Genomic DNA, 23,519 nt, shown 5'->3' with positions numbered 1-23,519 from the left:
TTATGCTGACAGGGTCGTCGGAGGTTTACGATGACGACCAGCTCAACCAAATGAAAATAGACGGATGGGACGTGCTGCCTGAGAATGTGGAGGCTCCGGTCGTAGATGATCCTGACGTGGACAAAATGTACTCTGGATATTGTCGGCCATCTCAAGACATCCTGATAGTTTCTAAGTCGCCGCTGGGCCTCTTCTATTATTTTTGCCGAAGGCTTTCTGGCGTGACGTCGCTAGCCAGACCCACCTGTATTGGAAGCAAACGCTGGAAGCCAGACTCGACAAGGCGGAAGCGAAGGAACGCAAGGTTACGCATCGTGCACAGCGCAGTAGAGATACATTGCGGCGAAACCTTGAAAAATTTGAGAAGATTGCTCCCCACGAAATTGTTCAATGGATTGGCTTGATGATTGCACATGCATTGAGTCCCTGCAAGCGAATGGAAGATCACTGAAGCACCAAAGCCACGGGTGTACTTCCGATGGGAACATTCAGCAAAGTGATGCGGCGCGACAGGTTCCGTGATATCTCGCGGTTTCTACATTTCACCGATAACAAGAGCCCTGCAGCTGCTACCGATCGAGCTTGGAAAATACGATCTGTGCTCTCTACGCTGGAGAAGACGTTCAAGGAAGGCTACGTTCTTGGGTCGCGTGTTGCCATCGATGAAGGGATTCTTCCTTCCCACAACAAGCGAAATCCGACAAGGACTTTCATGAAGGATAAGCCTCATCGCTGGGGCTCGAAGTGTGTGATGACTTGCTGCGCTGAGACCGGGTATTGCAAGAGGTACGTGTGTGTTGACATGGTCGGTTTTATATTTGGCTTTTATGCTGACGAAGTCTGTATACGATGCTGACGCTCAAAATAGAGTCGAACTTGATATTGGACGCGCTGGTGACACGGAGTGTTCGCAGGCCATGGACACGAAAAATGGTCCTGCTGCTGTCATCCGAAACGTTGCGTGCGTGTTTCGGGGCCTTCCATACGGAGGACGGCGGCTGATTATTGGTGATCGATACTACACTTCCATCCCGCTGGTCCAACAGCTACGCACGATGGGCTTCAACTACGTGGGCACTATGCAAACGGATCGCAAGGGCTGGTGCGATCGTCTGAATTATCCGAAGAAGAAACGCCAAGCGAGGACCCCACGGGGCACATTCCAAATGGTAGTGGCGAAGTCAAACCCTGGTCTGGTGGCAGTGATGTGGGCGGACAACACCATCGTCTACTTCCTAGCTTCCCAAGTGACAACTGCAGCAACCACTGTCCGGCGCCGCGAGGGGCGTGGGGGCGCAAGCGATGTTCCCTGTCCAGGCCTAGTAGCTGAATACCAACGCTACATGGGAGGTGTGGATCGGCATGACCAACTGCGGCTACAAGCATACTCGTTGCAGTTGTCTGTAAGGTACGGATAACATGCTGACATGATGTCGTTTCTAATCGTAAGTTATGCTGTTCGGATACTACAGGTTCACCAAGTACTACAAGAGTCTATTCCTCGGTCTTGTCGACATGGCCCTAGTCAACGCCTACATCGTCTACAAAAAACTATGTGAGAGAAAGCCCCACAAGGACTCGCACTTCAACTTCTTGGCAAAGCTTCACAAGGATTAATCGAACAGACAGAAGCGTGCTTTACGCACTCAAGAGCAGCGCCAAACGTGGCAGCAGAGACTCCGAGCGTCGTGCAGGGTGAACACAAGCTCACGCAGACCACTGACTACCGCATGAACAATGGTGTTCAGCGCCTCCGCCAAAGACAGTGTAAGGTATGCTTTTGCTACAAGCCTGAAGGAAAGAAGCGGGGAGGAACGTCTTCCTACTACTGCGCCCCGTGCTCACAAGGAAAGAAAGGACCCATCACGCTTTGCAACAAGGAGCGTGGTCACCCCAACAATGAAGGTCTCACCTGTACTCAGATCTGGCACCTCGTGTGGCAAAACGGTGAGTTTGAACCCAAGACAAGCCACATCCGCGACCGTGAGCCGTTATGCTACAATACATGTAGATTCATCTTGCGACGCAGTGGGTTAGTTGTAAACAATTTACAGGACGCGTAGTTAGCGAGGCCGCATGTGCTGCATCCCCTGGACGTCTTTGGCAGAAGTTCTACTGGTTCCTCTCCCCGTAATTCAAAAATATCAGGATTGCGTGACTTCGTGCAATTGGCTGTGATTGGGTCACACAAATATCCGGAACGTGCCCATCATCCTTGCGAGAATTATTACCGGAAAGGTTAGCTACAATCTGTGCGAAAAACGTCCAAATTTGTTCTTCTACCCGGTATGGTATACTGAAACACATATTGTTTCTTATGCTGTCCGGGACGGTTTAAGCGTTTTTTAATGCCGTCCATGTCACCCCTCCGCGTCCAAGGGGTTAAAGCGCCCTTCATACTTCGAAAGCCTAAGAAACAAGTACTCGCCGCACCTTGCCGAGTACTCGACAGTGCATGTATTATATCTATCTACGTCTCCAGCGTACAGTACGTGTCAATGATTTTCCGTAAACAAGAGGGGGCTGGTCATTCGTGTGCCACGAAGCAGTGCACGACCCTCACCTTGAGGCTCAAGTTGTTGAACTGACTCGGTGCATCGTCAATAAGCCACACTACAGGACGCCAAATTGCATGGAGACAAGAAGCCCCGATAGCTCAGCACAGTAACCAACAGCATTTCCAATCCGACCTTCAACGTCCGGTTAGGTCCATAGGATAGCGTACTCTCGTTTTGCGTTGCAGACGTCCCCGAACACCAGATGGCAGATAACCCCTGCCAAACGTCATGTACTGTACATGTGTGTGTGTGGCAGGCGGCAACTTCGAGTTCCCTTCCCCGGTCGAGACCTGGATACTCTGCTCGACCAATATCCATGTACTCCACACGGATCTGCCTTCCCGTGGTCCAGCCTCGCTGAGTCAACGACGTTGAGTCAGGCCCTGCTGACTCCTATTAATCTCGAGGGATTGAGGACGTGGTACTGCACAGTAAGACTTACAGTATCCGCAAAGACATTGCTAAGTTGAGCGTTATGCTCTAGGAGACCAGCTCCACCCTCCCAGGTCTCTACATGTACAAAAGCCAGCGGCCTCTCAATAACATTAGGACGAGTCTTGCAAGTGCCCAACACCAAGCAGGGCCTTGCGTTTCTTTACTTCCCTGCAGGCCGCGAGGGCCAAATCGCGCGATCAAACGCATGAAATGCATCTCCCCCATGCTCGTGCTCGTGCGCTGGTATATCTTGGCATGGAGTGGGCCTGGAACCATGTGCCTCAACTGCAACGGCCCTATTTCCTTCGTGGCGCCTGTGGCTGTCATCCGTTTGGCGCCATCCTCGCGTTGGACCCGCGCAACTGGCGTGAGCCGCCGGCATTGCAGCCGCGCTCCCAGCAGCCTGCAGATCCGTAGGTTTTCGCGGCACCAGCGCCCCAGGCCTGCCGGCTGTCTATGCCGAGAGTCATTAAAGCAACATTGAAAATCAGCCTCAATGTGTGGGATCAATAACATCGATGGGGTCCAATGTTGCATGATCGCTAACATTGACGCAATGTAAATTTTCCAGACGTGAAATTTCATGTTTGGAGCGACTGGCTCACAACAGCTCTCATTTCAGAATCTATTGGGTAGGAAGCAAGCGCCCTCGCGCTCGCTCCGCCTTCGCGTCGTGCGACCGTCTGCAACGGTCACCCGCTCAACCTTATTCTATTGTGTGCATGTCCTGCTGCGGTGCTTATATGCATGTGTGTACTACGTATGCGGGAGCAAACGCCTTCCCAGTGCGTTGCGTTGCGTCAGGTGCGATGCGTGATGCATGCAATCGAATGCGCTACCTTCCAAGCAGGCGTAAGCGCTTTTAATGCGCCTCTAGCCAACAGCGCAGTTAGGTGAAAGGGGGAGGGCGAGTGAACGCGAGCGAGCGAAGGCGAGCGCTGCAACCCGATATTTTTTTTCCTAGACACCCCGCCTGGCCGAGCCGAGGACTTAGCGTAAGGCACGAGGGGGTGGGGCAGGCCGCACAGCGGCGCCCCCCGAGCGAAGCGAGAGAGGGGCGCCCCCCCCCCCCGAAGTGCCGTCGCTAAGTCCGCAGGCGAAAGCCTCCTGCCAACTAGGAATAGACAACACGTGGCGCCCAGGTAGAGCTGCGCGTAGATCCCGTAGAGCCCATTCTCCTGCTGCATGTGTCGGCGGCGTCGACTCGGCGCGTACACCATGACGCGCTTGCCGCGTTAGCGGCGGATGCTGTCGAGCTGTCGAGCTGTCGAGCTGTCGAGCTGTCGAGCTGTCGTGGTGACGCGTATCCACTATTGTCACATTGGTAAACCAAATATTCTGCTACGAGAGATACCGTAGCATTGTGCAATGTTAGGCAGAGGCACCATTGTTGCGCTCAATGTTACGCAACGCCAACATTTCAATGTTGCTTTAAGCAGTGCCGTCTATGCCCGATAAGGTCGTCTGGACCATGGGCCACATGGCGCTGTCCTGCATTGCGTTCGTCCTCGCCGTCCTGCCGGTTCAGCCTCAAGAAAGAAAGAGAGGGAGTTGACCAGTGTCCCGCTCCTCTATTCACTTTGGAATTTACACGAAACAAACTCTAGAGGAAGCTAAGCCAGCGCCGTCCGTCGATGACAAGTCTCTACTCGCCCCTGAGTTTCATCCAGAAGCCCATTGCGGCGGCGGGCGAGCTCGAGCCCGAGGTGGCCACCCGATCGCCCACGTACGCGTCGCCCGTGAGCTCGGAGCTCGAAGGTTCGACCAGCGAGAGCGACAGCGAGGTCCTGCTCAGTCTCTTCGGGCCGGAGCCCCCAGTCGGTATCAGCAGCAGCAGGTCGTCGTCCAGCAAATCCCCGACCACCACGGACCTGTCCGACCGAGGCGGTCGACCGTTCCCGTACACGCGCTCCAAGACGCGGTGGCGCAAGCGGCCGAATGACGAGCTCAAGTACCTGCGTATGCAGGTGGTGGAGCTCGAGGGGCTCTTAGCGGCGCTGAGCCACTCAAACACGCGCTCCAAGCTGCTGAAATACAGGGACGAAGACCAGGGAGACAACAACCAGGCCGAGGCCCTGCAGAGACTGCGCGAGGAGAGTCACACGCGCAAGATGAACGCGGCGATGATGGAGAACCGCAAGCTCCGCGCCATGGTGGCGAGTCAGCTCCAGGTGGCCAAGGCGCTGCAGACCGCGCTGGACGAGCACGTGCGACTGCGCGCGCGCAAGATTTGCTGGCCCAGCAGCGCGGCCGCGTCCGACGACCTCGTGTTCGCCCTGCTGGACGAGGAGAAGGAGCTGCAGTACGCCGACACCGACCGGATGCTAGACGAGAGCGGCGTGGCGCGCATCTACTTCCCCTTCTCCTCCGAGCCGGCGCTGAAGCGCGACGCCAATGGAGTGTGGATACAGCACAACGACGTCCGCGTGCTCCCGTTCCCCGTGGAGGTCGTGGCCCGCGCCCTGCGGCACAGTCTCAAGCACGGTTCGAGGGTCGGGCCGTCGAATCACTGTCGTAGGTTCGAGGTGCACGACGGCTTCTCTCAGGCTGTGACGGTGGACAACGTGGAATTGCCTGGCGCCCTCCCGGCTGAGATCAAGGGCCGACACTTCCTCTGGTCCGTGGACAAGGGCGACCGCACTGTCATCAACTGGTCCAGCTTTAACGAGTACGACGACGGCAACAGACACGTGCGCCTGCTCAAAAGGCTCTGGTTCGCGCTCGAGCCCATGAGCTTCGACAAGAACTGCATGGCCCAACCGGGCAAGGCCCAGGGATGTATTCTACGAACCGTGGTGCGATATACGCCAGTGGACCTTGATCTCGATACGAAAATTGTCGAGGATATGGCAGACATTATTATCGCCGGCTACAAGCGCGACTCAGTTCGAGTTGTGTTGGCGGTGCGGGATCAGTTGGCGGCATTAGCCGCAGCGTCTAGGAAATGAGGAAACAAATATGCATTTTTAATACACTTGTATTTCACTATTACCATCAATGGATGTAAGTTAGTAGAGTTTGGTTTGGGTTGCCTTTGCCAGTATTCAAACAAAGGAGCCTTCTAAGCTGGAAGAAGTTTTAGCCCAAACGGAACAAGCAACTCGACAAGAAAGAAACGAAAAGCACCGCCGGTCCCTGTAACGAAAATCGCGCCCAACGGCGGAAGTAAACTCGTGCACGGTGAAAACAAAAACTCAAACGAGAGGAGCGGCGTGCTGCATGCAGTTCCTTGCCCCGAGGGACGCAAAAGTAAGCCCATCTCATCTCAATTCACCACCAACGTTTCGCTTCCTTTGCTGACACGCTTTCGAAGTGTTCGGAAACATCAAAGCGCCTTGATTCACATGTCAAAGTTTGAACGGCTAAGTTCGGCGGGCTCATCGTGTCGTGAAGCTTCGGCCAATTCTACATGTATGCGTGAGCGCCTCTCTCGTTCTCGTTCGTGTCGCTGTACATGCGCTCCTCGAAATTCCTGTCGCGTCTCGAGACCGACGTACAGTACCATCGCGTGCCGGCTCGGCCACCGACTGGCTCGGCATTGCCATGCCTTCAAGCCCCGTGTGTGGCTGTCGCAAGCCTCGTGCCACTTTCGCTTGCAGGCTTTGCAGGGGGTCGAACTGTGCCTCAGCCACCTCCACTTGCAGCCCAAAAAGCTCGGGTCTTCCCTTCCTACGTTTGCCAGGCTTGAGAAGCCTCTCCACCAGCGAAACGGGGTTCTACAGGACCAACATGCATGCGTAGGTAACACCAAGTTGATCATATGCCGCCGTGAGTGAGTCAGGGGTGCAGGAAGTGAGTGAAGAGGTGCTGACTTTGAAAAGTTCACAATCCGATTATCAGAGCTCGAGAAAGCCAGACGTAAGTCGAGCCAACGACCGAGGCCTAACCGCTCCGCCATCCAAACAGACAGCGTGCCGTCAGCAGCTACGTGTGAAGACTGTGCCGTGCGGCATTGACAGTCGGCCGGCTCATTCGGGATTACGGCAAGCTGCGATGATGAGCTTCTCGCACGTCCCGCTTCACTGTGGGCCCGAGGAGGACCTGGCACCTCGAAAGCCGTCGTTCTCTACGCATTCCACCGACTCGGACGCGTCCAGCAACGAGAGCGACAATGAAGTACTCATGAACCTGTTCACCCAGCCTGGAGTATCAAACAGCACAAGCTCACCCACAAATGACCGACTCGACCGAGGCGGCCGGCCGTTCCCTTACACGAAATCCAAGACGCGGTGGCGCAAGCGGCCGACCGACGAGCTCAAGTACCTGCGCACCCAAGTGGCCGAGCTGGAGAAGCTCCTGGCCAAGCTCAACTGCGCGGACGGGCGGACAAAGCTCTTGGGCAGTGAGGAGGACGCAGGAACGGCCCCGCAAACGCTGCGTAAACTTCGAGAGGAAAGTCACATCAAGAAGATGAAGGCGGGGCTGGCCGAGAACCGGAGGCTGCGGTCCATGATACTCACTCAATTTCAGGTGGCGAACGCGCTACAGAATGCCATTGACGAGCACAAGAGGCTCAGGACGCAAAAGATGTCGTGGCCCAGTCAAGGAGACGTGTCGGACAATGTCATCTTCGCCCTCTTGGACGAGGAGAAGGAGCACCAGTACGCGGACGTTGATAGAATTCTGGAAGAGTGCGGTATCTCCCAGATCTGCTACCCGCTGTACTCGAGGCTGCTGCTCCACCGAGACGGGGACAAAGTGTCTTACCAGCATAACGAGGTGCGCATGCTGCCGTTCCCCGTTGGGGACGTGGCTCGCTCCCTGCGCAACTGCTTGAACCACGGCGTTAGAGTGGGGCCGATGAAGCACTGTCGACATTTTGAGTCATTTGGCAAGTACTTCCACGCCGTCACGATGGACAACCTCAAGATGCCCGATAATGAACCGGCTGAGGTCAAGTCGAGGGTGCTTCAGCTCTGCATCCCCCAGAGCGAACGCACCGTAGTCGTGTGGTCGGGGTACGCCGAGTACAGCGGCTCGAAATTCATCCGCTTGCTGGAGAAGACGTACATTTCGCTCGAGCCCATTCCCATGGAGAAGCTCGGGATGTTCACACTGGGAGGAAAGTCCCCCGGCACCTTGATGCGTCTCGCTGTTCGCTTGACGCCGGTGGAGACCGAGTATGACATGCAAAAGCCGGAGGATATTGAAGAGATGGCGGACGTTGTCGTCCGCACATATCAACGCAAGGGCCAACGTACGTTCCAAGCCATGTTGGAGCAGCTAAAGGAAAAAATGTGAAGCGGGCCATTACGTTGTCAATATTTGTTCGTGTGTAGCGTGACGAGGGGGACTACTTTCCCTTATAAGGCTGTCCATATTTCCCCGAAGGACGGTCCATCATAAGTGGTCGCTAAGGCAGAAACGTCCATGGTAAACGTAAAGTGTCAAGTTAAGCTCCCCCCACAATTCGTGGGGGTTAAGCAGTTCGTGCCTCAAAATTTTGCTGGCTGAAGGAAAATACTTGCCGGTTAAAGTTTGGACGAATGCAATCACCGAAATAGTGCGTCGTGTGTCGTGATGATGTTGAAGACCGAGTTTTTTTTTCAGACTTGGGCCATGTACTCTATGTCATAAGAACTCCAAGATGTCTGCAACAAACCCTTTCAAACAAGCACTGAAAGCGTGCTGTCGGCGCTTGCGGGCACCAGTTGGTGTCCGCAAACCTCGCCTATCGTATGGCAAGATGTGCGTACATCTGTGGGTTTTAATAGCAAGCCCTGGCCTCTATACGCCGTACGGATGTCACGCTATCGAGCCTGCACATTCAATACACGCAGGATCGCTTCGCTAGTCAAGACAGAGAACGGGGGCCACATGAAGACACCTGCATACTTCAGCCATATGCGCGACTAAACCACCTCTTGATTACTTCAAAATCCCCATAATTGTTGTCGTTCCAACATCCACCTGGCGGTCGCGCCAAATGCAAGCTTGGGCGGGCATCTGTATCCATATAACACATCCAGTGGAGCCCACCTACCGCTGAAATGGTGACGATCTGCCTGCTCAGTTTGAAATCCACTGCTTCGAGATGAGTACCATCCAAGATTCCTTCAGTACGCACACACCGGACTACATGGTGGCCACCGACTCGGACGCATCCAGCGGCGATGATAGCGAACTCCTCATCAGCCTGTTCGAGCAACCCGAGCCAGCGAGCCCGGTGATGACAGACGAATGCGACCGAGGAGGCCGCGCCTTCCCGTACACTCGGTCCAAGACGCGCTGGCGGAAACGTCCGAACGACGAGCTCAAGTACTTGAGGGCTCAAGTCGCCGAGCTGCAATGCGTGCTAGCTGCATTGAACCAGTCCGGGAGACGCCCCACAGCGACAGGTGTAAAGCTCCAGAAGCTTTGCGAGGCGAACCAGAGTCCGAAGGTGTATGCGGCGCTGGTGGAGAACCGAAAGCTTCGAGCGATGGTTGCGCGTCAACTGCAAGTGGTGAAGTTGCTGCAAAGCTCGATCGATGAGGACGTGCGAATGAAGGCGCAGAAACTCCCGTGGCCCAGCAGCGTGGACTCCCCTACCGATTTGATGGGCGCCATGCTGAATGAGGAGCAACAGTATCCTTGCTTCGGCGGTATTTAGGAGAGAGGTGGCGTTTGTTGTCACGAGTGCGCGTGTCGTTTAGAAAGTTAATAAAACCAAAGTGGAGAATTGTCCCAACGCAAACAAGACACGATATGTTGTGTTCCTTTCCGATACTCAACAGCAATTTGCTATGGTCATTCGATGATCTACTATTGCTGTGGCCAAAGGCCATCCATACCAGCAGAATTTTGCAAGGAGCACTAAACGAGGCAAACGTAAGCGTGAGCAAGAACGGTATTTGTTGATGTCGTTAGCGCATGCTTCACCTCCTTCACCTCCTACGCACCAAAGCTACAGTACAATACAAGGATCAGTCGGGTCCTTACTGCACCAATGCCGCCGGAATGCGCGTGATGGAGGGGCGCGCCCAACTCGTCAGGTAGATGTGATCACCGAAGCGAGACGCACCCGACACGATCGGCGTCTGGCCTTGCGTAGCTTCGTACACGTGGCGGATGTCGCCAGTCTCCAAGTCCACAGAAGCGAAAACACCGAGGCGGTGCACGAAGATCACCGTCATCCACGTCGGCAGCAGCGACAGAAGCTTGCGCACCTTGGCGCTCTCCTTGATGCGGCTGAAGATTCCTCCGTCGTTACGGGAGACCAGCCCCACCATCAGCACCTCCGTCTCATTGTCATCAGCTCCGACCTTCTCAATCGAGATGTTGTCAGGCTCGCCGGGCAGGAAGGCAAAGTCCTTGATGCTCTTGGTCTTAAAGTCGAAGCGCACGATCTTGTTCTGGAACATGAGAGCAACCAGCAAGCCGCTACCGTCCTTATCCAGCGTCAAGCCGTTGGGGAATCCGAGACCGCTGGCCTCAATCGACATCCTCTCGCTCCTCGGGTCGAAACGTAGCAAGTAGCCCGTCGGCATGCGCTCCAGGAACTCCATCACCACTCGGTTGCGCTGGAAGCGACGTGAAGACTCCGTCACGTAGACTTCTCCCGTCTCCTGCACCACCGCGATACCGTTGAGGAAGTTGACGTGCTCCTGCCCGACACGGCTGAACAGCAGCGTGCGCTTGCCGTTGGCGTCGAACAGCAGCACGCCCTTGTACGCGTCCGCCACGAGCAGCACCTGGTCGCCAGCGAACGTCTTGGCATCCGGGATTCTCTTGAGGAACTTGGCGAACGGCTTGGCAGCAGCGAACACGAGGCCCAGCGGACGTCCGCACGTCGGCTCCATTGGCAGCGTGCCGCACTCGGGGTCTTCGCGTCCGGTTCTCGAGAAGTTGCGGAGCTCGTCGGCCGCCGGTGTGAAGCTGGCGAGGCGTCCGTCGGCCAGACCCACGTAGGCCACTCCGTCCTTGCTCACAGCCAGGTCCTCGGCGCTCAGGGCCTTGTTGAGGAAGAGCGTCTCGGCCTGCGGGTCCTCGAACAGCGCCGTGTTGCTGACTAATGACTTGGTCTCATTGTAGCGCGCCTCCTGCTGGCTGGTGCGCAGCTCGTAGGCGAAGTCCAGCGGCTGCGGCTCCACCTCGCCCGGGTACTGGTCCAGGGCCGAGGACAGCAGCATCACGAAGAAGCATGCTGCGAGCAGCTCGCGAGACAGGAAGTTGCGCACGGCCTGCATTGCGCGCGGATTGACGAATGAGGGGCACCGTCAATGACGATTGGTACACAATATTGTGTGGCGCTGAAGATGACGGTGAAAATTACCGTAATCTGAGTTGTTGCGGTCTTTGCTGTTCGCAGCCATGCAATGCGAGGGCATATCCACTCAAAGGGACTGACTTTTATTTACATGCTAGAACGAGAACGTAGTCAACCACTAGGGCCTGCTGCAACACGAAGACAAGGAGGTCAAGCTGAGTTTTTCCTTCGTCAACAGTCTGAAAAGTTCGAGAGAGATCGGGCAAGGAAGCTTGCTCGAACGGCAGGTCAGCTCACGCAGTGGATCGAACAAAATGCTGCAGCCAAATTTACAGCGTGTTTCCGTCCATGAGGAGGTTTTCTAGCACTTGAGAGAGCGATCCGAGGTTCCAATGGTAAGTGCCGACAACGAGGTCTGTCATCTCTCCAATGTGCTGCTTCTCCTCTTCCTCTGAGCCGAATTCCGTTGCGATTGGAGTCATGCGCGAATCACAGACCGCAAACTGCTACCAGGTACACTGCTGCGCTTCGAAGATCCAGCTTTTTCGCTCTTGTTAAACTCGTACGGCTCGATGGCGACCCAGCCCTTCTCTTCCAGCCGAACAAACGCGGAGCCTTCGATCTCAACGTAGGACCCCCAGACGAGCACAACTCGGTTAGCCTCGATGAATCGACGCTGGACAAGTCGTGTCTTCACCTTGACCCGACCCGCGTTTGGCAAGTTCAGCTTGTCTACGGTGGTAGCTTGCAAGTATCCATCGCTCTTCAACAGTTTACGGCAGCGTTCCTCGGACGACCGGCCGCCCCGTGGCTCAGGCAGTTTTGAATAGCCTGGGCCACATCTCTCATTGCAAATGGTAGCAAGCGTGCGTCGCTGTGGGAGAATGAAGCACCCCTTGAGTCATGCTCAAACCTGAATCTTGGGGTTCACTTTGTAGGCCATTCGTGGAGGTTTGACGTTCTCCAAGACCTCGTCAGTGCGTCCGTAGTACTCTTCTAAGTAGTAGTCAAGCAGAGCGCAGATCAACTCGTCCGACAAGTTCGAGGCGCGCGGCCGTCCCATTTCCTGGCTGGACCAAAGCATTTGCCGACAACGTTTCATCACATGCTGGTCAATTGCAGCTTCCAGTGTTCGCGCCACGCGTATCTGTCCCTCCAGCATGCCCGAAGCTTGAGATTCTCCACCAGCGCGGCATTGGCTTGTCCTCTCTGCTTAGTGGCGATGCATTTCCACGTTTCTCCGGCACTAAGCTTCAGTCCTTGGGACGTTTCTTCATCCGGTTGACGCAGCACTTCCAGCTCTTCCTCGAGGTCGATCACCTGCTGCCGCAAGTACTCCAGCTCGTGGTTCGACCGCTTGCGCAGCCTTCCTTGGCGCATTGTGTATGGGGTCACTCGCGCGCTCCTGCCTTCGCTAGCATTTCCTGCCACCGGCACTGATGTTCAGGAGCGAGAATCGCCGAGTGATTTGACCTGTGGCGCGGCTCAGCTCAACGTGCGTTGAATCCAACGTAATACACTGTACTTGCGGTGGATTTTTACGTGTAATCATCACCAGACAACCATTTTCCCTCACAAATCCGATCAGATGTCAGAGTCCATGGAGGCACTACTAGAATTCAATTCGCTTTCATGATCGAACCCCTCCAACGAAGTGGCTGAGTGTGTGTCGGCGGTCTGTTCACAGGACGTTCAGTGCATGCCGGTATTGCAAACATTGTGACAACTCGCAATGCCCAGAACGAAAGGACCTTCCTTCCTCGAGTTGACGCCTATAGTTTCGCGCCAACTTTTTCCCCAGTTCTACCCCTGTCTGAAAGGTAGGCTGCACACCGGTTCAACAGGGCTGCTGTGGAGCGATAGTTAGAAGGAATCGGATTTGTCTGCACGCCGGAAACCGTTGACTGTCTCCTTCTAACTTAGGAAGGAATTCTTGCCGGCATGTGAGCACCAAGTAGAGAAGACGACACAACAAAAGAAATTGACCACCATACAGTCAGTTGATTGAAGACATCCATACTATCCTACTTTGACTGTTGGGTGAGTGACCCCTCACCTTACGTATTTGTACCGTTTTTCATTCGGGAAATGAGATCTGATCGAATAGCAAGCCGTACACAAGTTTGCTTCCACTAACGTGTGAATGCTACGTTGATACTGATCACTATTGGTCTCTTCTGTTTTCGACTGGATGCTGAATTAACGTTCGCGATCTCGGTCGCGGCCACGCTCTCGGTCGCGATGACGCTCGCGACTCCTACTGCGGCTGCGGTCTCGGTCCCGATCGCGATCGTAGTAATCGCTGTTGGGGCGGTGAGGGCGGTATGGCCTGCTTCTGTCGGATCGACTGTGGTGGTGCGCACCGCTGCGGTAGTGGTCACTACGCTCGCGGTACCCGCTGCGCTCGCCTCGCTGGCGCGCATTGCGATGTTGGTCGCCACCCTTTGTGCTGCCTCCATTGGCTGCAGCTGCTGCAGCCATCTCTTCATGATGACGCTTCTTCGACTGGTATTCATGAGTAGACGACACGCAGAACTTTGGCAAGCTTTGGTATCAACAGTCAGTATGTTAGTAACCATCAACAGAGCAGGATACTAAAGTCAGTCTACTCACTCTCGTGGTTTGCATGTTTGAACGCGCCAGAAGTAGTCGTGGTCCATAGCTTCCGCGGCTGTGATTCGCTTCGCAGGGTCCAGCTGCAATAGCTTTTCCAGCAAGTCGATTGCGTGCGGCGGGAAGCTACACGAAAACAACAACCGTCAGACCTTCAATACAATGCGGTTTAATGATCCAGTAGCACACTTACTTTTTGAACCGCTCACGCAAGGGACACACATATTTATCGTCCATCTGGAAGCTTTCAGCACCAGGCAATTTGAAGAATCCGGGCCAGGATTCCTCCGTTGGCATGCCACAGAGTCCGAATATCAATTGAAGCTACACCGCATTGCCAAGCAACAATGAGTATCATCTTGAGAAACGATGAAGTCACTGTGCAACAACTCGTACCTGCTCGATCTCCGTCTTTCCTTGTAGAATCGGTTTCCCCAGCAGCAACTCGCCGAAGATGCAACCAATCGACCAGATATCGACCGAAAAATCGTACGATGTTGAGCCCATCAGAAGCTCCGGTGGTCGGTACCACAGCGTGACAACCTTGTTTGTGTATCTCCCGGCCTTGGCGTTAACTTCATTCCAAAACCGCGAGAGACCGAAATCGCCCACCTTCAGCATGCCCTGGTTATTCAACAGCAAATTCGATGCCTTGATGTCGCGGTGGATGATTTTGTTGCGATGCATGAATGCAATGCCAGTCAGCAGCTGTCGCATATAACATTGGATCTGCGTGCGAGTAAACTTGACACGCGGGTGGTTCAACAAACCCGACAGATCGTGCTCCATGTACTCGAACGCAAAGTATAGAGGCGGTCTTTTGCCTTCTTTAGGAGGAGCTGCACCGCATGGAATACAGAAAATATGACACGTTTGAGATATGCTGTCACTTTAAAGAAAAGCATGAGCAGAGTAGGGAGCATACCGCTGGAAGACACAATCTCCTTGAGCTCCACAATGTTCGGGTGTTTGAGATACTTGAGGATCTTCATTTCACGAATCGAAGTCACAGGAAACTGCACAAACATACAAAAAACAACAACTCTTAGCTCACGTTGCTCCACCGCCAGCAGCTTCCTACTAGCGTACCCCGTTCTTCTCCACGTCCGGCCTCAGCTTCTTCAGCGCCACAATATCCTTCGTGACCTTATGTTGGCACTTAAACACCTCACTGCACCATTCACATACTCCCAGTGAGCCCCCACCCAAGACCCACACTTCACTTTGTAACTCAATCCACCCACACTAAAAAGATCCACTTACCCATACGTTCCCGACCCGACCTTGTCGATGATGCTGTAATTGTCAATATCTCCAACATAGAACCTGGGCTTCTTAGCGGGCGGTTTCTTCACCGTATCTGCAGCCATGATCTCCCTCTCTCTCACAGCACTCCGCATTGATGCGATCACCGACGAAGAGGAGGCATCGGCCAAGCCCAGCAGCTCCGCCGACGCGGCATTCTCCTCCCGCTCGTCGTCTCCTTCTTCTCCGCCGCTCTCGTCTCTCTGCTTGGGCGTCTCGGGTGGAGGTGGCGGCGCCTCTGCCTCGTCCTCTGTGGCCTTCACGGCGCTTTCCAAGGCCCCAGACAAGTCCACAGCGATCTTGGCGCTGGGAGGCGAGTACGGGGGAGGAGGAGGCGGCGGAGGAGTGCCTAGAGGAGACGCCACAGGCGGAGAAGGAGGAGGCGGCGGCGTGGGGAAGCTCTGCGGCTCTGTGGGCTCGTCCGCGCTCTCTCCGCTGCGTGCGTCGTCCTGTTCGTCCTCCGTGTTCTCGTTCTCCTCCAGGGGGCGGTACTTGGGCGGCGTGCAGGAGGGCGGAGGCGGCGCCGGCGGGTCCTCGGGGCAGGGAGGCAGGGGCGACGAGAAGCTGCTGCTGCTCTGGCCGCTCTTGCTCTTGGAGGCGACGTCCGGCGTGGCCAGCGAGAGGACGGGCGGCGTGCGCGCCGTTCTGCGCGCCTTGGGGGTGCTTCTGGTGGGTTTCTTCGGGTTGGTGGGTGTGGAAGACGCCTGCGAAGAAGGCGACGCGTGCGCGGGCGGCGGAGGGGGCGGCGAGGACGGCGAAGGGGGCGGCGAAGGCGGCGGCTGCGCGTCCGCCATGCTCGATGCTGGTTGTCTAGCGTCCAACGCCCCGCAGAATCAGCCAAATGGAGCGGTCATTTCGAGACAGACGTGATGGTCGCTGCAGGAGTGATGGTCACTGCATGTTGAAGTTGTTGCTAACGGCACTGGTGCAACGTGCGACTTGGAGTGAGAACACCCGCCCGCAACGTTGGCAGAAACGACTGGGGACCGTGTGGTGACAGCTTCTGCAGTTCCCCGCTTTCTGGCTTGGGAGCGAATGGCGCAGGGCATCGGGGCGGCGCTGTCGCTGCCTGCGATCAACGCGAGTTCGGCGTCGTTTGACGGGAGTGCGGGCCACGTGAGCATGGGGGACTTGTCGGCTCATCAGCGCCAGAGTGAGTGCTGTGCGAGGAGGGGAGGGGTCTTCGAGTCGCTGTCATCTGACTCAGTCGTGCGTGCAGCCATCGAGTTCTACATGTACGTGTTCCTGGGCGTCGTGGTGGCGCTGGCGGGGGGCTCCATGATGCTCTACTGCGTGCACCAGCGCCGCCTCGAGCGCTTTGAGCAGGAGGACAACCTCAACAACAACATGCAGCGCCACTTGCTCGATGACAGCGTCGTCCAGGACGGACAGGCCGAGTGGCAGTGCTCCGTTTGCTACCACGAGAACCATCCGGCCAAGAGAGAGTGCCTCATGTGCGGAACTCCAGAAGGTACAGACAGCTCTTACGAGGAACGGTAGGTGGTCTGTATACAACTCTATTACTCACCGTGCGTCTATTGCCGTAGTTATCTCGCAAGGAGTAGCAGCTCCGAGCGCGAAGCAAGCGAGAAAGTCGTTCCAGCTCCTAACGAGCGAGTCGGCCGAGGCTCAGGCAGCGCTGGCCGCTCGAAGCCGGTCTTTTCATGTCCGTCGGCTGAATGAAATGAACCTGAACCAGCGGCAGCGAGGTGCTCGGCGGCGTCACTTGTGGCAACGCGAGAGAACTCTCGACGGCCAGTTCCGCTGGGTGCGCGTAGGCCACTGCCAGCCATCTCGCCTCAGCCAACTTGCCCTGAACATCCGTGCCAGCTTGCCTGCCGCTGCCGTTTCCCTTTTGCCAAGTACTCCACAGGCCGAGCGATTATCAGCACCTCCTGTCTACGCGTACAGTCCCGACGAGCATTCACACGGCTCCACTAGCCCGCTCTCGACTGCCCTGAACAGTCACACCAATAGAGAAGATATTGGGGTCGAAACGGAGCTAACGATGGTCGAGTCCCCTGATGCTGATGGAACCTACTCCGCTGCCATCCGCAAAAATGTCCGTGGCTATCGAAGCCCAGCGAGTTGCGACGGTCTCTCAGCTTCAGCGGTAAGCTCTGATGATGCACTGATAGCGCAGCCGTCAGTTGGCTACGTGCGCCATATCAACGAACAAGGCCAAGCTGAATGGGTTCCAGCAGACTCGCTCGTGCACGAGCACGACGCAGTTACTTCAATCGACGTCGAGGAGTTCCCTCGAGCCACCAGCTACATTGACTTCGAGTCAGTTGCTGCTCTGCCGTTCAAGTTGAAAGTGCGATGGTTCCTCAAAGAGCTGGGCAAGATAGCTGTTCCATGGGATGAGGGTCATCTGCTCCTGAAAATCCGTCGCGAGGCGGTGTTGGGCGAATCCATGCACTTGCTCATGCTCGTCCCAGCAGCTGATCTGCGGCAGCGCTTGCGAATCGAGTTTATTGATGAACCGGGGCTGGATGCAGGCGGTTTGCTGCGCGAATGGGTTTTACTCTTGTGTGAGCAGCTTTTCGATGAGAGCTACGGGCTCTTCCAGCGAACGCACGCGGATCAATCCGGCTACTGGTTGAACCCGAACTCGCGGGAAATCCACAGAGACCATCTCCACTGCTTCCAGTTCGTCGGTCGGCTGCTTGCGAAGTGTCTTCTTGAGGGGCAACTCATGACGGTGCATCTAGCTCTCCCCCTTCTCAAGCACCTGCTTGGAGTACCAATTTCATTCTCCGACCTCGAATTCCTGGATGCTGAACTCCATCGGCACGCTCTCTGGCTGCGCGACAACGATGGCGCTGAAGCTCTCGCGCTCGATTTTACTATCCAGCGCCAAAAGAGTGATGGCACGGTTGTCACTGACGAACTAAAGCCGGGTGGCAAGGATATCTCCGTGACGGACGCCAACAAGGAAGAATACTTGACGCTACTGCTCAAGCACAAAATGTTTGCCGGGATAGGCGAACAACTCGACGCGCTGCTCCAGGGTCTGTACGATGTGTTACCACGCACACTTCTCGCTGTCTTCGACTACCAAGAGCTGGAGCTGCTCTTGTGCGGCGTGCCATCAATCGACGTCACTGACTGGGAGTCACACACCGACATCCGCTACACCCGCGCCGAACAAGGTTTCAACAAAGCCACCAACAACGAGCAGCAAGTCGTACAGTGGTTCTGGGAGGCAGTCCGCGCGTTCTCGCAAGAGGAACGCGCGCGTCTGCTGCAGTTCGTCACCGGCACCTCTCGCGTGCCAGCCGAAGGTTTCCGAGCGTTGTTGAGTCACGACGGCCGCATTCGACGCTTCGGTCTCCAGTTGGTGCCCATCGGCGCTCCGCCCACAGGACTCTACCCGAAAGCTCACACGTGCTTCAACCGCCTCGACCTGCCTGTCTACCGCTCCTACGAAGAGCTCGTCACGTACCTCACCCTCGTCATCAACATGGAGATCACCGGCTTCACCATGCAGTAAAATGATTCTTTCCCCCACGACCTCAACCATCACCAGTAACACAAACCAACAACAACAAAAACACATACAAACAACTCCGTGAACGTACATGTATCGATATATCTATATGGTGCGGGGGCAGCCATCGATTCTGCTGCTGCTTAGTTGTTGACCGAGAACTTGTGGCCACACTTCTTACACTCGTAGAAAACCGTCTGGCCTTCATCGGCCGAGCGGAGCTGCAGCGTGTAGTAGTCCATCTCCGGGTTGCCGCACTTGGGGCACGGCTCCTCCACCGTTGCGCGGGCCGGGCCCGTCACCTCGCTCATGACCTTCTCGGCGTCCAGCCACTTGGGCGCGGGCTTATCCTCGCTGCGGGTCACCACAGTCAGCGACGGCAGGTCTGCGAGCGACAGAAATATTGAGTTAGAGGAGGGAGGAAATGTGTCAACACTCTAGAGAGGACGCAAGAGACGCACCCTGGTAGCGGCAGCGGTACTCGCAGGCGGAGCACACAATGCTGTTGGTGTCCGGGTGGTCCAGGATGGTGCCGCAGTGCGGGCAGAAGGCTGGGCCCGTGGACGTGGCGCTCGAGGCGAAGAACTCGGTCGACATGGCTGCTGTCCAGAGGCGCACTAATGTGTCAATGGTTGCCTTTCAGCCAATTATCATGGTCGGTGGTGATTCGAGTACAATTTGTGGCACTAGCGCCATGGTTGAATTGAAATTATTGGGAACGAGAATGCAATCAACATTAATTGTGCAACCTCGACCACTTCAACTTTGCATATGTTCAGATTCAAGAGAACCACTCGCTCCACGCAAAGTCACCACGCTGCTGCGCGTTCTGCGAGGTTGACGAGCTGGTGTGGGCGGTGCGCTTGGCGGCGATCTCTACGCGGCAGATTGGGCACGAGTTGCCGATCTGCAGCCACTCGTGCAGGCAGGCCGTGTGGAACATGTGCTGCGTCAAGGAAGACGAGGAACCGGTGAAGAGTACGTAAGGCGAAAACGATGCCAAGCACTCTGATCTTACCTGACATGGCATGCGCGTGACCTTCATGCCGATGGACATTTCGACCTGGCAAATAACGCACTCGCGCGCATCCTTCCGCACGACAATGTCCGCTGAAACGTCTTCGTCGCGCTTGCCTCGGAGGAACTTCACAAAGCTAAACCAACAATTTCAGATATCAACCTTGCAGAACTTTATGGCCGGCGAGCGGAACTTACCCGTTGCCAACCTTCGCGCTCATCATGAACGCCGGGATTGTCACGCCCTTGCTTTCGCCGGTAGAGTCCGTCATCGTGTACGGCCAAACGTCGACCGTTTGGATGATGACGACACCGGCAACGCCCGCGTCTTGAGCTCGAAGGACTTTGCGCGCGAACGTGCAGCCACCGCGAGCCATCACGACAATCTGAGTGGAACAACTATGAGATAAAATATAGCACGATCGTGCCTGAGCAATGCGCCCGCACCTTATCTTTCATATCGCTCGCATTTCGAAAGGGTTTGGCACCGTCAAATGGATCAGCGACGACTAGCTTGCGTTCCTTGAGCGATTCGCAAGGGCCAAAGTTTCCCGGAATTGCGATCACCTGGTGGGGAGGAGAGCACACAAAGTGGACCCAGTAAACAGCAGCTATCGATTTTTGGTACTCTTGACCACAGCCGCATATACTATAATACCCACCTCGCCCTTTATGCCCTTCACCACAACTGCCACCTCAATGGTTGAGGCTTGGTCTGCCGCGAATGACCCCAGATTTTTCACTATATCACCATAACAGTATCCACACCAGGGTCAGCACCGCCAGGCGAAATTACATAGCGCGTCTCTTTCTTACCAGCCTCATCCGACGCGGGGCGACGAGCTCCGGTGTCCCCTCCGTTCCAGTCGCCGCCAATCTGCGTCAACAAACGTATCACCATTGCCTGCAGTTCTTGCACACTTCTCTCGGAGCCGCCAAACAGAGCAGCGGGGGTGTTCTACAGTAGCAATCATCACCCTAGCGGTTAGAAAGAACTCTGTTCGGTTGCAGCCTTGCACACTGCGTTTGCACACCTGCGTCGCTCTGGTTGCTTGTCGACGCCCCAGCTCGCAGCCACAGACCAAGCAGCGCTTCCCATCTGCAGCAGCAGCAAGCACAAGCACGTTTGTAAGAAGCGACTATTTAAAACACCCCAAAGGTGCAGAGTCCGCGTTGCCCCCTCACCCGGCGTCGCGGCCTGTGGCGCCTCGTTGCAGTCTCGGCAAAAGAGCTCCGCCGCTGACGCCGCTACGGTCTGCTGGTTGCAAGTTCAAGGCGGTAGGGAAGACCAAATGTTAGTTGCGGGCTCATCGGAAACCTGTGCGGGATGCAGCCCGCCCGCGTACATCTGCGGCCGGTGGGCCCCTGAACGCCAGGTCATCGAACGACGCCATGGTTTTTCGCGAAATGCACCTGTCAAAAGTGATCAAGTGTATCCATGTGACGTGTGAAAATAGTTGAAGAGATGTATGTCACAATGCCATTCATTGTCGAGCAATGCTGCACCAGAATTTCGTGAAGCATTTGTTGGAAGCTTTATAGAGAGGAGAAATGCAGGAAAAATGTATTGGTTGTGCTATAAAAGCTGAGGGCTGAATAACCTACTGGGTGTGGGCTACGGAACGCGCTGTGAATACATCGGGTGAGCACGTTGCAGTCGAAGATGTCCGTCGGACGTCCACGTTGCTGTTCATCAAGCCATCGATCCGCCACACACGTAACCTTACGGCTTGTCTGTGCCGGCTCAAAGAAGAATCACTGCGAGACCGCCGAGGAAGGCAGCGAGAAGAGAAGATGTCAGGAGAAGTGGGCTCGCCGCCGAAGTGGCGGTAGCAGTAGGCGTAGCAGTCGTTGTAGTTGGGATGTCGGTAGTTGTCGTCGCCGTGGCAGCGTAGAAGAAGTAGTACTTGGAGCTGTCGAAGCAGTCATGAGTTTCAAGCTTGTCCTTTGGCACCGTAGTTTTCTCCCCCCCACCGTGCAGTCAGTGTGTTTGTACCACGTCAGAACAGCAGAACCATCGCTATTCAGAGTCACCGTGGCGCTGTACTGACCCAGAACAACATGACATTTCCCGTCCGCTGAGATTGCATGGAACTCGCCTGGGGTCGTGCAGCTCTCGTCGTAATACTGGACCACCAGATAAGGGGCAGTCCCAAAGGTTGCGGAGGCGAGCGCTAACAAGTCGACGTTGCAGAGGTGACGACTGTAGTGCATACGTCCGGTAGAACCATCTTTGGCAGAACACTCAGCAGCCGTGCACGACTGATTATATGGAGGATTGTATATGGACACGGAGGCCGGGTCAGCGCATTCGGAATCATCAAAGTCGAGGAAAGCGTTGTCATCGGCATAGACGGACGCCAATATCGCCGCCAACACACAATGGCGCCCGAGTGTCTTCATGGCGTCCGCTTGCCGCTTGAGTGATTAGGCAGGTCTGTCGACGTGGTGCTTGTGGGAAGCTGGGAAATTCGGAGTGAGGTAAGGCATGGTTGGAAGCACTTGTTTGCCTCTCGTTGTCTCGTGATTGGAAGGATTGACTCTCAAGTTGGAGATATTTGGCTTGAAATGCTGAAGCTAATCTTGTTCTCTTGAGCTCCGGAGTTTCCACCACTTGGGATTTCCACGGACCCCAAATTTGACCCTAAAAAACGGTATGCGGGCCTCCTCCTGCCAACCGTTGTGCGCCAATGAAAGTACCATCGGGTTGTGGCTTTAACCTAAGCGCTATCCGGTTTCCGCCAAGTAACCAGCCTTTACTGTGTGTTTTTTTTTCTTTCTTCAACACGATTGCTAAATATATATAGGAGAAACCTTAGGCGCGCCGCACGTGCGGGAACTTGTTGAAATTGGGCTCGATTGATGGGCGTCGCCCATGACTCACCCGGCTCGCACAAAACGTCTATGCAGTGGACAGAGCTGGAAAACCCTGTTGATTTTCAAAATATGAATTAGGTTCTGGGTTTGGGGGTAGGTTTAAACTGATTTTACTAGGTTTAAACCAGACATCGCCCACTGTCATACTCACTCTGATGTATCCACCCCAACGCATATATAAGGTGCTTACCTTACTACATAAGTTGTTGTTCGTTCGGATATGCATCACTGATGCAGCATCCGTTTCTTTAGGTCCGATACACATGCACGGGTTCGCCTTGGCTAGTCGTCATCGTCACTTCTATTATGTACGACGAGCCCGTATGCATCGCTGCTAATGCACTAGCGTCGACTTTGCAAGCCTCGATACAGGTGCTCGTTGACGCATCAAGGCGCACGCACAACTCATGAATGCCTTTGCCAAATACAACGGATGCACGTACAGAATGCAATTATTGCTGATTGTGTTCATGGCTGACCGATTTCAATTGAAAATCACCAATTTCCCCCATATTCCTCTTCATCCAGATTGAGATACAGGTGCGGATACACCTCCTTAGCTCCGTTCTTCGTTGCTGGTTAAAGCTTCATTTGACTGATAACACAGTGGCAGCGTCATTCAATCATAAAGCAGGGGTCTCTGGCGTTCTCCCACACAGGGCCAGTTTGCCCTGTGTGGGAATGGCTACAACCCCATGTCGTGTAGGAACACGCACTAAAATATATATTAGCACACTTTCCCCACCAACAACACCCACCAAGTCCCGATGACTCAATGGGCTTGATAGGGTTAGAACCTGAAGGCCCAGGAACTTTCCCTTGCACCGGGTTGATGTTTCCTCTGTGCACCGTGTTTCCGCTTAGTCAACTGACGGAAACCCAGCGTCACCAGCCACGAGAAAAGGCTGGCACGCTCTCACACACAATATAAACCTCGCAGGCCCTCAGGAAGGAAGGGTCCCAGCCAGTCACAGCTTGATACGAGGGTGACGGAGCTATACTCGGGCGGGAAGGATAAATGGAGTGCGCTCTC

The 23,519-nt window shown here is 55.2% G+C and overlaps 11 protein-coding genes across 11 annotated transcripts; 6 read left to right on the top strand and 5 right to left on the bottom strand.

Annotated features, from left to right (window-relative positions):
- Positions 1 to 866: 866 nt before the first annotated feature.
- PHYSODRAFT_402732 (hypothetical protein) lies at positions 867 to 1,244 on the top strand (the record flags this gene model as incomplete). The annotated part of the gene is made up of 1 exon (XM_009522312.1): positions 867 to 1,244. A coding segment is annotated over one exon (378 nt), but the record flags the coding sequence as incomplete, so codon positions are not given.
- An 87-nt stretch (positions 1,245 to 1,331) lies between these two features.
- On the top strand, positions 1,332 to 1,614 carry PHYSODRAFT_449404 (hypothetical protein; the record flags this gene model as incomplete). The annotated part of the gene is made up of 2 exons (XM_009522311.1): positions 1,332 to 1,408; positions 1,473 to 1,614. Coding segments are annotated over 2 exons (219 nt in total), but the record flags the coding sequence as incomplete, so codon positions are not given.
- Positions 1,615 to 1,730: 116 nt separating this feature from the next.
- Positions 1,731 to 1,985, top strand: PHYSODRAFT_385380 (hypothetical protein; the record flags this gene model as incomplete). The annotated part of the gene is made up of 1 exon (XM_009522310.1): positions 1,731 to 1,985. A coding segment is annotated over one exon (255 nt), but the record flags the coding sequence as incomplete, so codon positions are not given.
- A 2,617-nt stretch (positions 1,986 to 4,602) lies between these two features.
- PHYSODRAFT_555195 (hypothetical protein) lies at positions 4,603 to 8,234 on the top strand (the record flags this gene model as incomplete). Its single annotated transcript, XM_009522309.1, has 2 exons — positions 4,603 to 5,164; positions 7,464 to 8,234. The coding sequence occupies exons 1-2, from the start codon at positions 4,628 to 4,630 to the stop codon at positions 8,232 to 8,234; spliced, it is 1,308 nt and encodes a 435-aa protein (XP_009520604.1). The 5' UTR covers positions 4,603 to 4,627.
- A 793-nt stretch (positions 8,235 to 9,027) lies between these two features.
- PHYSODRAFT_326350 (hypothetical protein) lies at positions 9,028 to 9,585 on the top strand (the record flags this gene model as incomplete). Its single annotated transcript, XM_009522308.1, has 1 exon — positions 9,028 to 9,585. One exon carries the CDS (start codon positions 9,028 to 9,030, stop codon positions 9,583 to 9,585), a length of 558 nt encoding a protein of 185 aa, XP_009520603.1.
- A 226-nt stretch (positions 9,586 to 9,811) lies between these two features.
- On the bottom strand, positions 9,812 to 11,164 carry PHYSODRAFT_555192 (hypothetical protein; the record flags this gene model as incomplete). The annotated part of the gene is made up of 1 exon (XM_009522307.1): positions 9,812 to 11,164. The coding sequence occupies one exon, from the start codon at positions 11,159 to 11,161 to the stop codon at positions 9,911 to 9,913; it is 1,251 nt and encodes a 416-aa protein (XP_009520602.1). The 3' UTR covers positions 9,812 to 9,910.
- Positions 11,165 to 11,510: 346 nt separating this feature from the next.
- PHYSODRAFT_250437 (hypothetical protein) lies at positions 11,511 to 12,561 on the bottom strand (the record flags this gene model as incomplete). The annotated part of the gene is made up of 4 exons (XM_009522306.1): positions 11,511 to 11,632; positions 11,692 to 11,944; positions 12,095 to 12,247; positions 12,367 to 12,561. The coding sequence occupies 4 exons, from the start codon at positions 12,559 to 12,561 to the stop codon at positions 11,511 to 11,513; spliced, it is 723 nt and encodes a 240-aa protein (XP_009520601.1).
- Positions 12,562 to 13,666: 1,105 nt separating this feature from the next.
- Positions 13,667 to 15,104, bottom strand: PHYSODRAFT_250438 (hypothetical protein; the record flags this gene model as incomplete). The annotated part of the gene is made up of 7 exons (XM_009522305.1): positions 13,667 to 13,726; positions 13,795 to 13,920; positions 13,988 to 14,118; positions 14,191 to 14,633; positions 14,720 to 14,810; positions 14,884 to 14,965; positions 15,058 to 15,104. Coding segments are annotated over 7 exons (980 nt in total), but the record flags the coding sequence as incomplete, so codon positions are not given.
- Positions 15,105 to 16,446: 1,342 nt separating this feature from the next.
- Positions 16,447 to 18,595, top strand: PHYSODRAFT_480872 (hypothetical protein; the record flags this gene model as incomplete). Its single annotated transcript, XM_009522304.1, has 3 exons — positions 16,447 to 16,570; positions 16,668 to 16,922; positions 16,989 to 18,595. The coding sequence occupies 3 exons, from the start codon at positions 16,447 to 16,449 to the stop codon at positions 18,593 to 18,595; spliced, it is 1,986 nt and encodes a 661-aa protein (XP_009520599.1).
- Positions 18,596 to 18,735: 140 nt separating this feature from the next.
- On the bottom strand, positions 18,736 to 19,189 carry PHYSODRAFT_487107 (hypothetical protein; the record flags this gene model as incomplete). Its single annotated transcript, XM_009522303.1, has 2 exons — positions 18,736 to 18,977; positions 19,054 to 19,189. The coding sequence occupies 2 exons, from the start codon at positions 19,187 to 19,189 to the stop codon at positions 18,736 to 18,738; spliced, it is 378 nt and encodes a 125-aa protein (XP_009520598.1).
- Positions 19,190 to 19,373: 184 nt separating this feature from the next.
- PHYSODRAFT_555187 (hypothetical protein) lies at positions 19,374 to 21,003 on the bottom strand (the record flags this gene model as incomplete). Its single annotated transcript, XM_009522302.1, has 9 exons — positions 19,374 to 19,538; positions 19,611 to 19,746; positions 19,808 to 19,995; positions 20,057 to 20,176; positions 20,272 to 20,351; positions 20,426 to 20,567; positions 20,644 to 20,708; positions 20,795 to 20,864; positions 20,956 to 21,003. The coding sequence occupies 9 exons, from the start codon at positions 21,001 to 21,003 to the stop codon at positions 19,374 to 19,376; spliced, it is 1,014 nt and encodes a 337-aa protein (XP_009520597.1).
- Between the last annotated feature and the right edge of the window lie 2,516 nt (positions 21,004 to 23,519).

The sequence above is a fragment of the Phytophthora sojae genome (assembly GCF_000149755.1).
Source record: "Phytophthora sojae unplaced genomic scaffold PHYSOscaffold_2, whole genome shotgun sequence".
NCBI lineage: Eukaryota > Oomycota > Peronosporomycetes > Peronosporales > Peronosporaceae > Phytophthora > Phytophthora sojae.
This window is presented reverse-complemented; position numbering and strand designations above follow the sequence as displayed.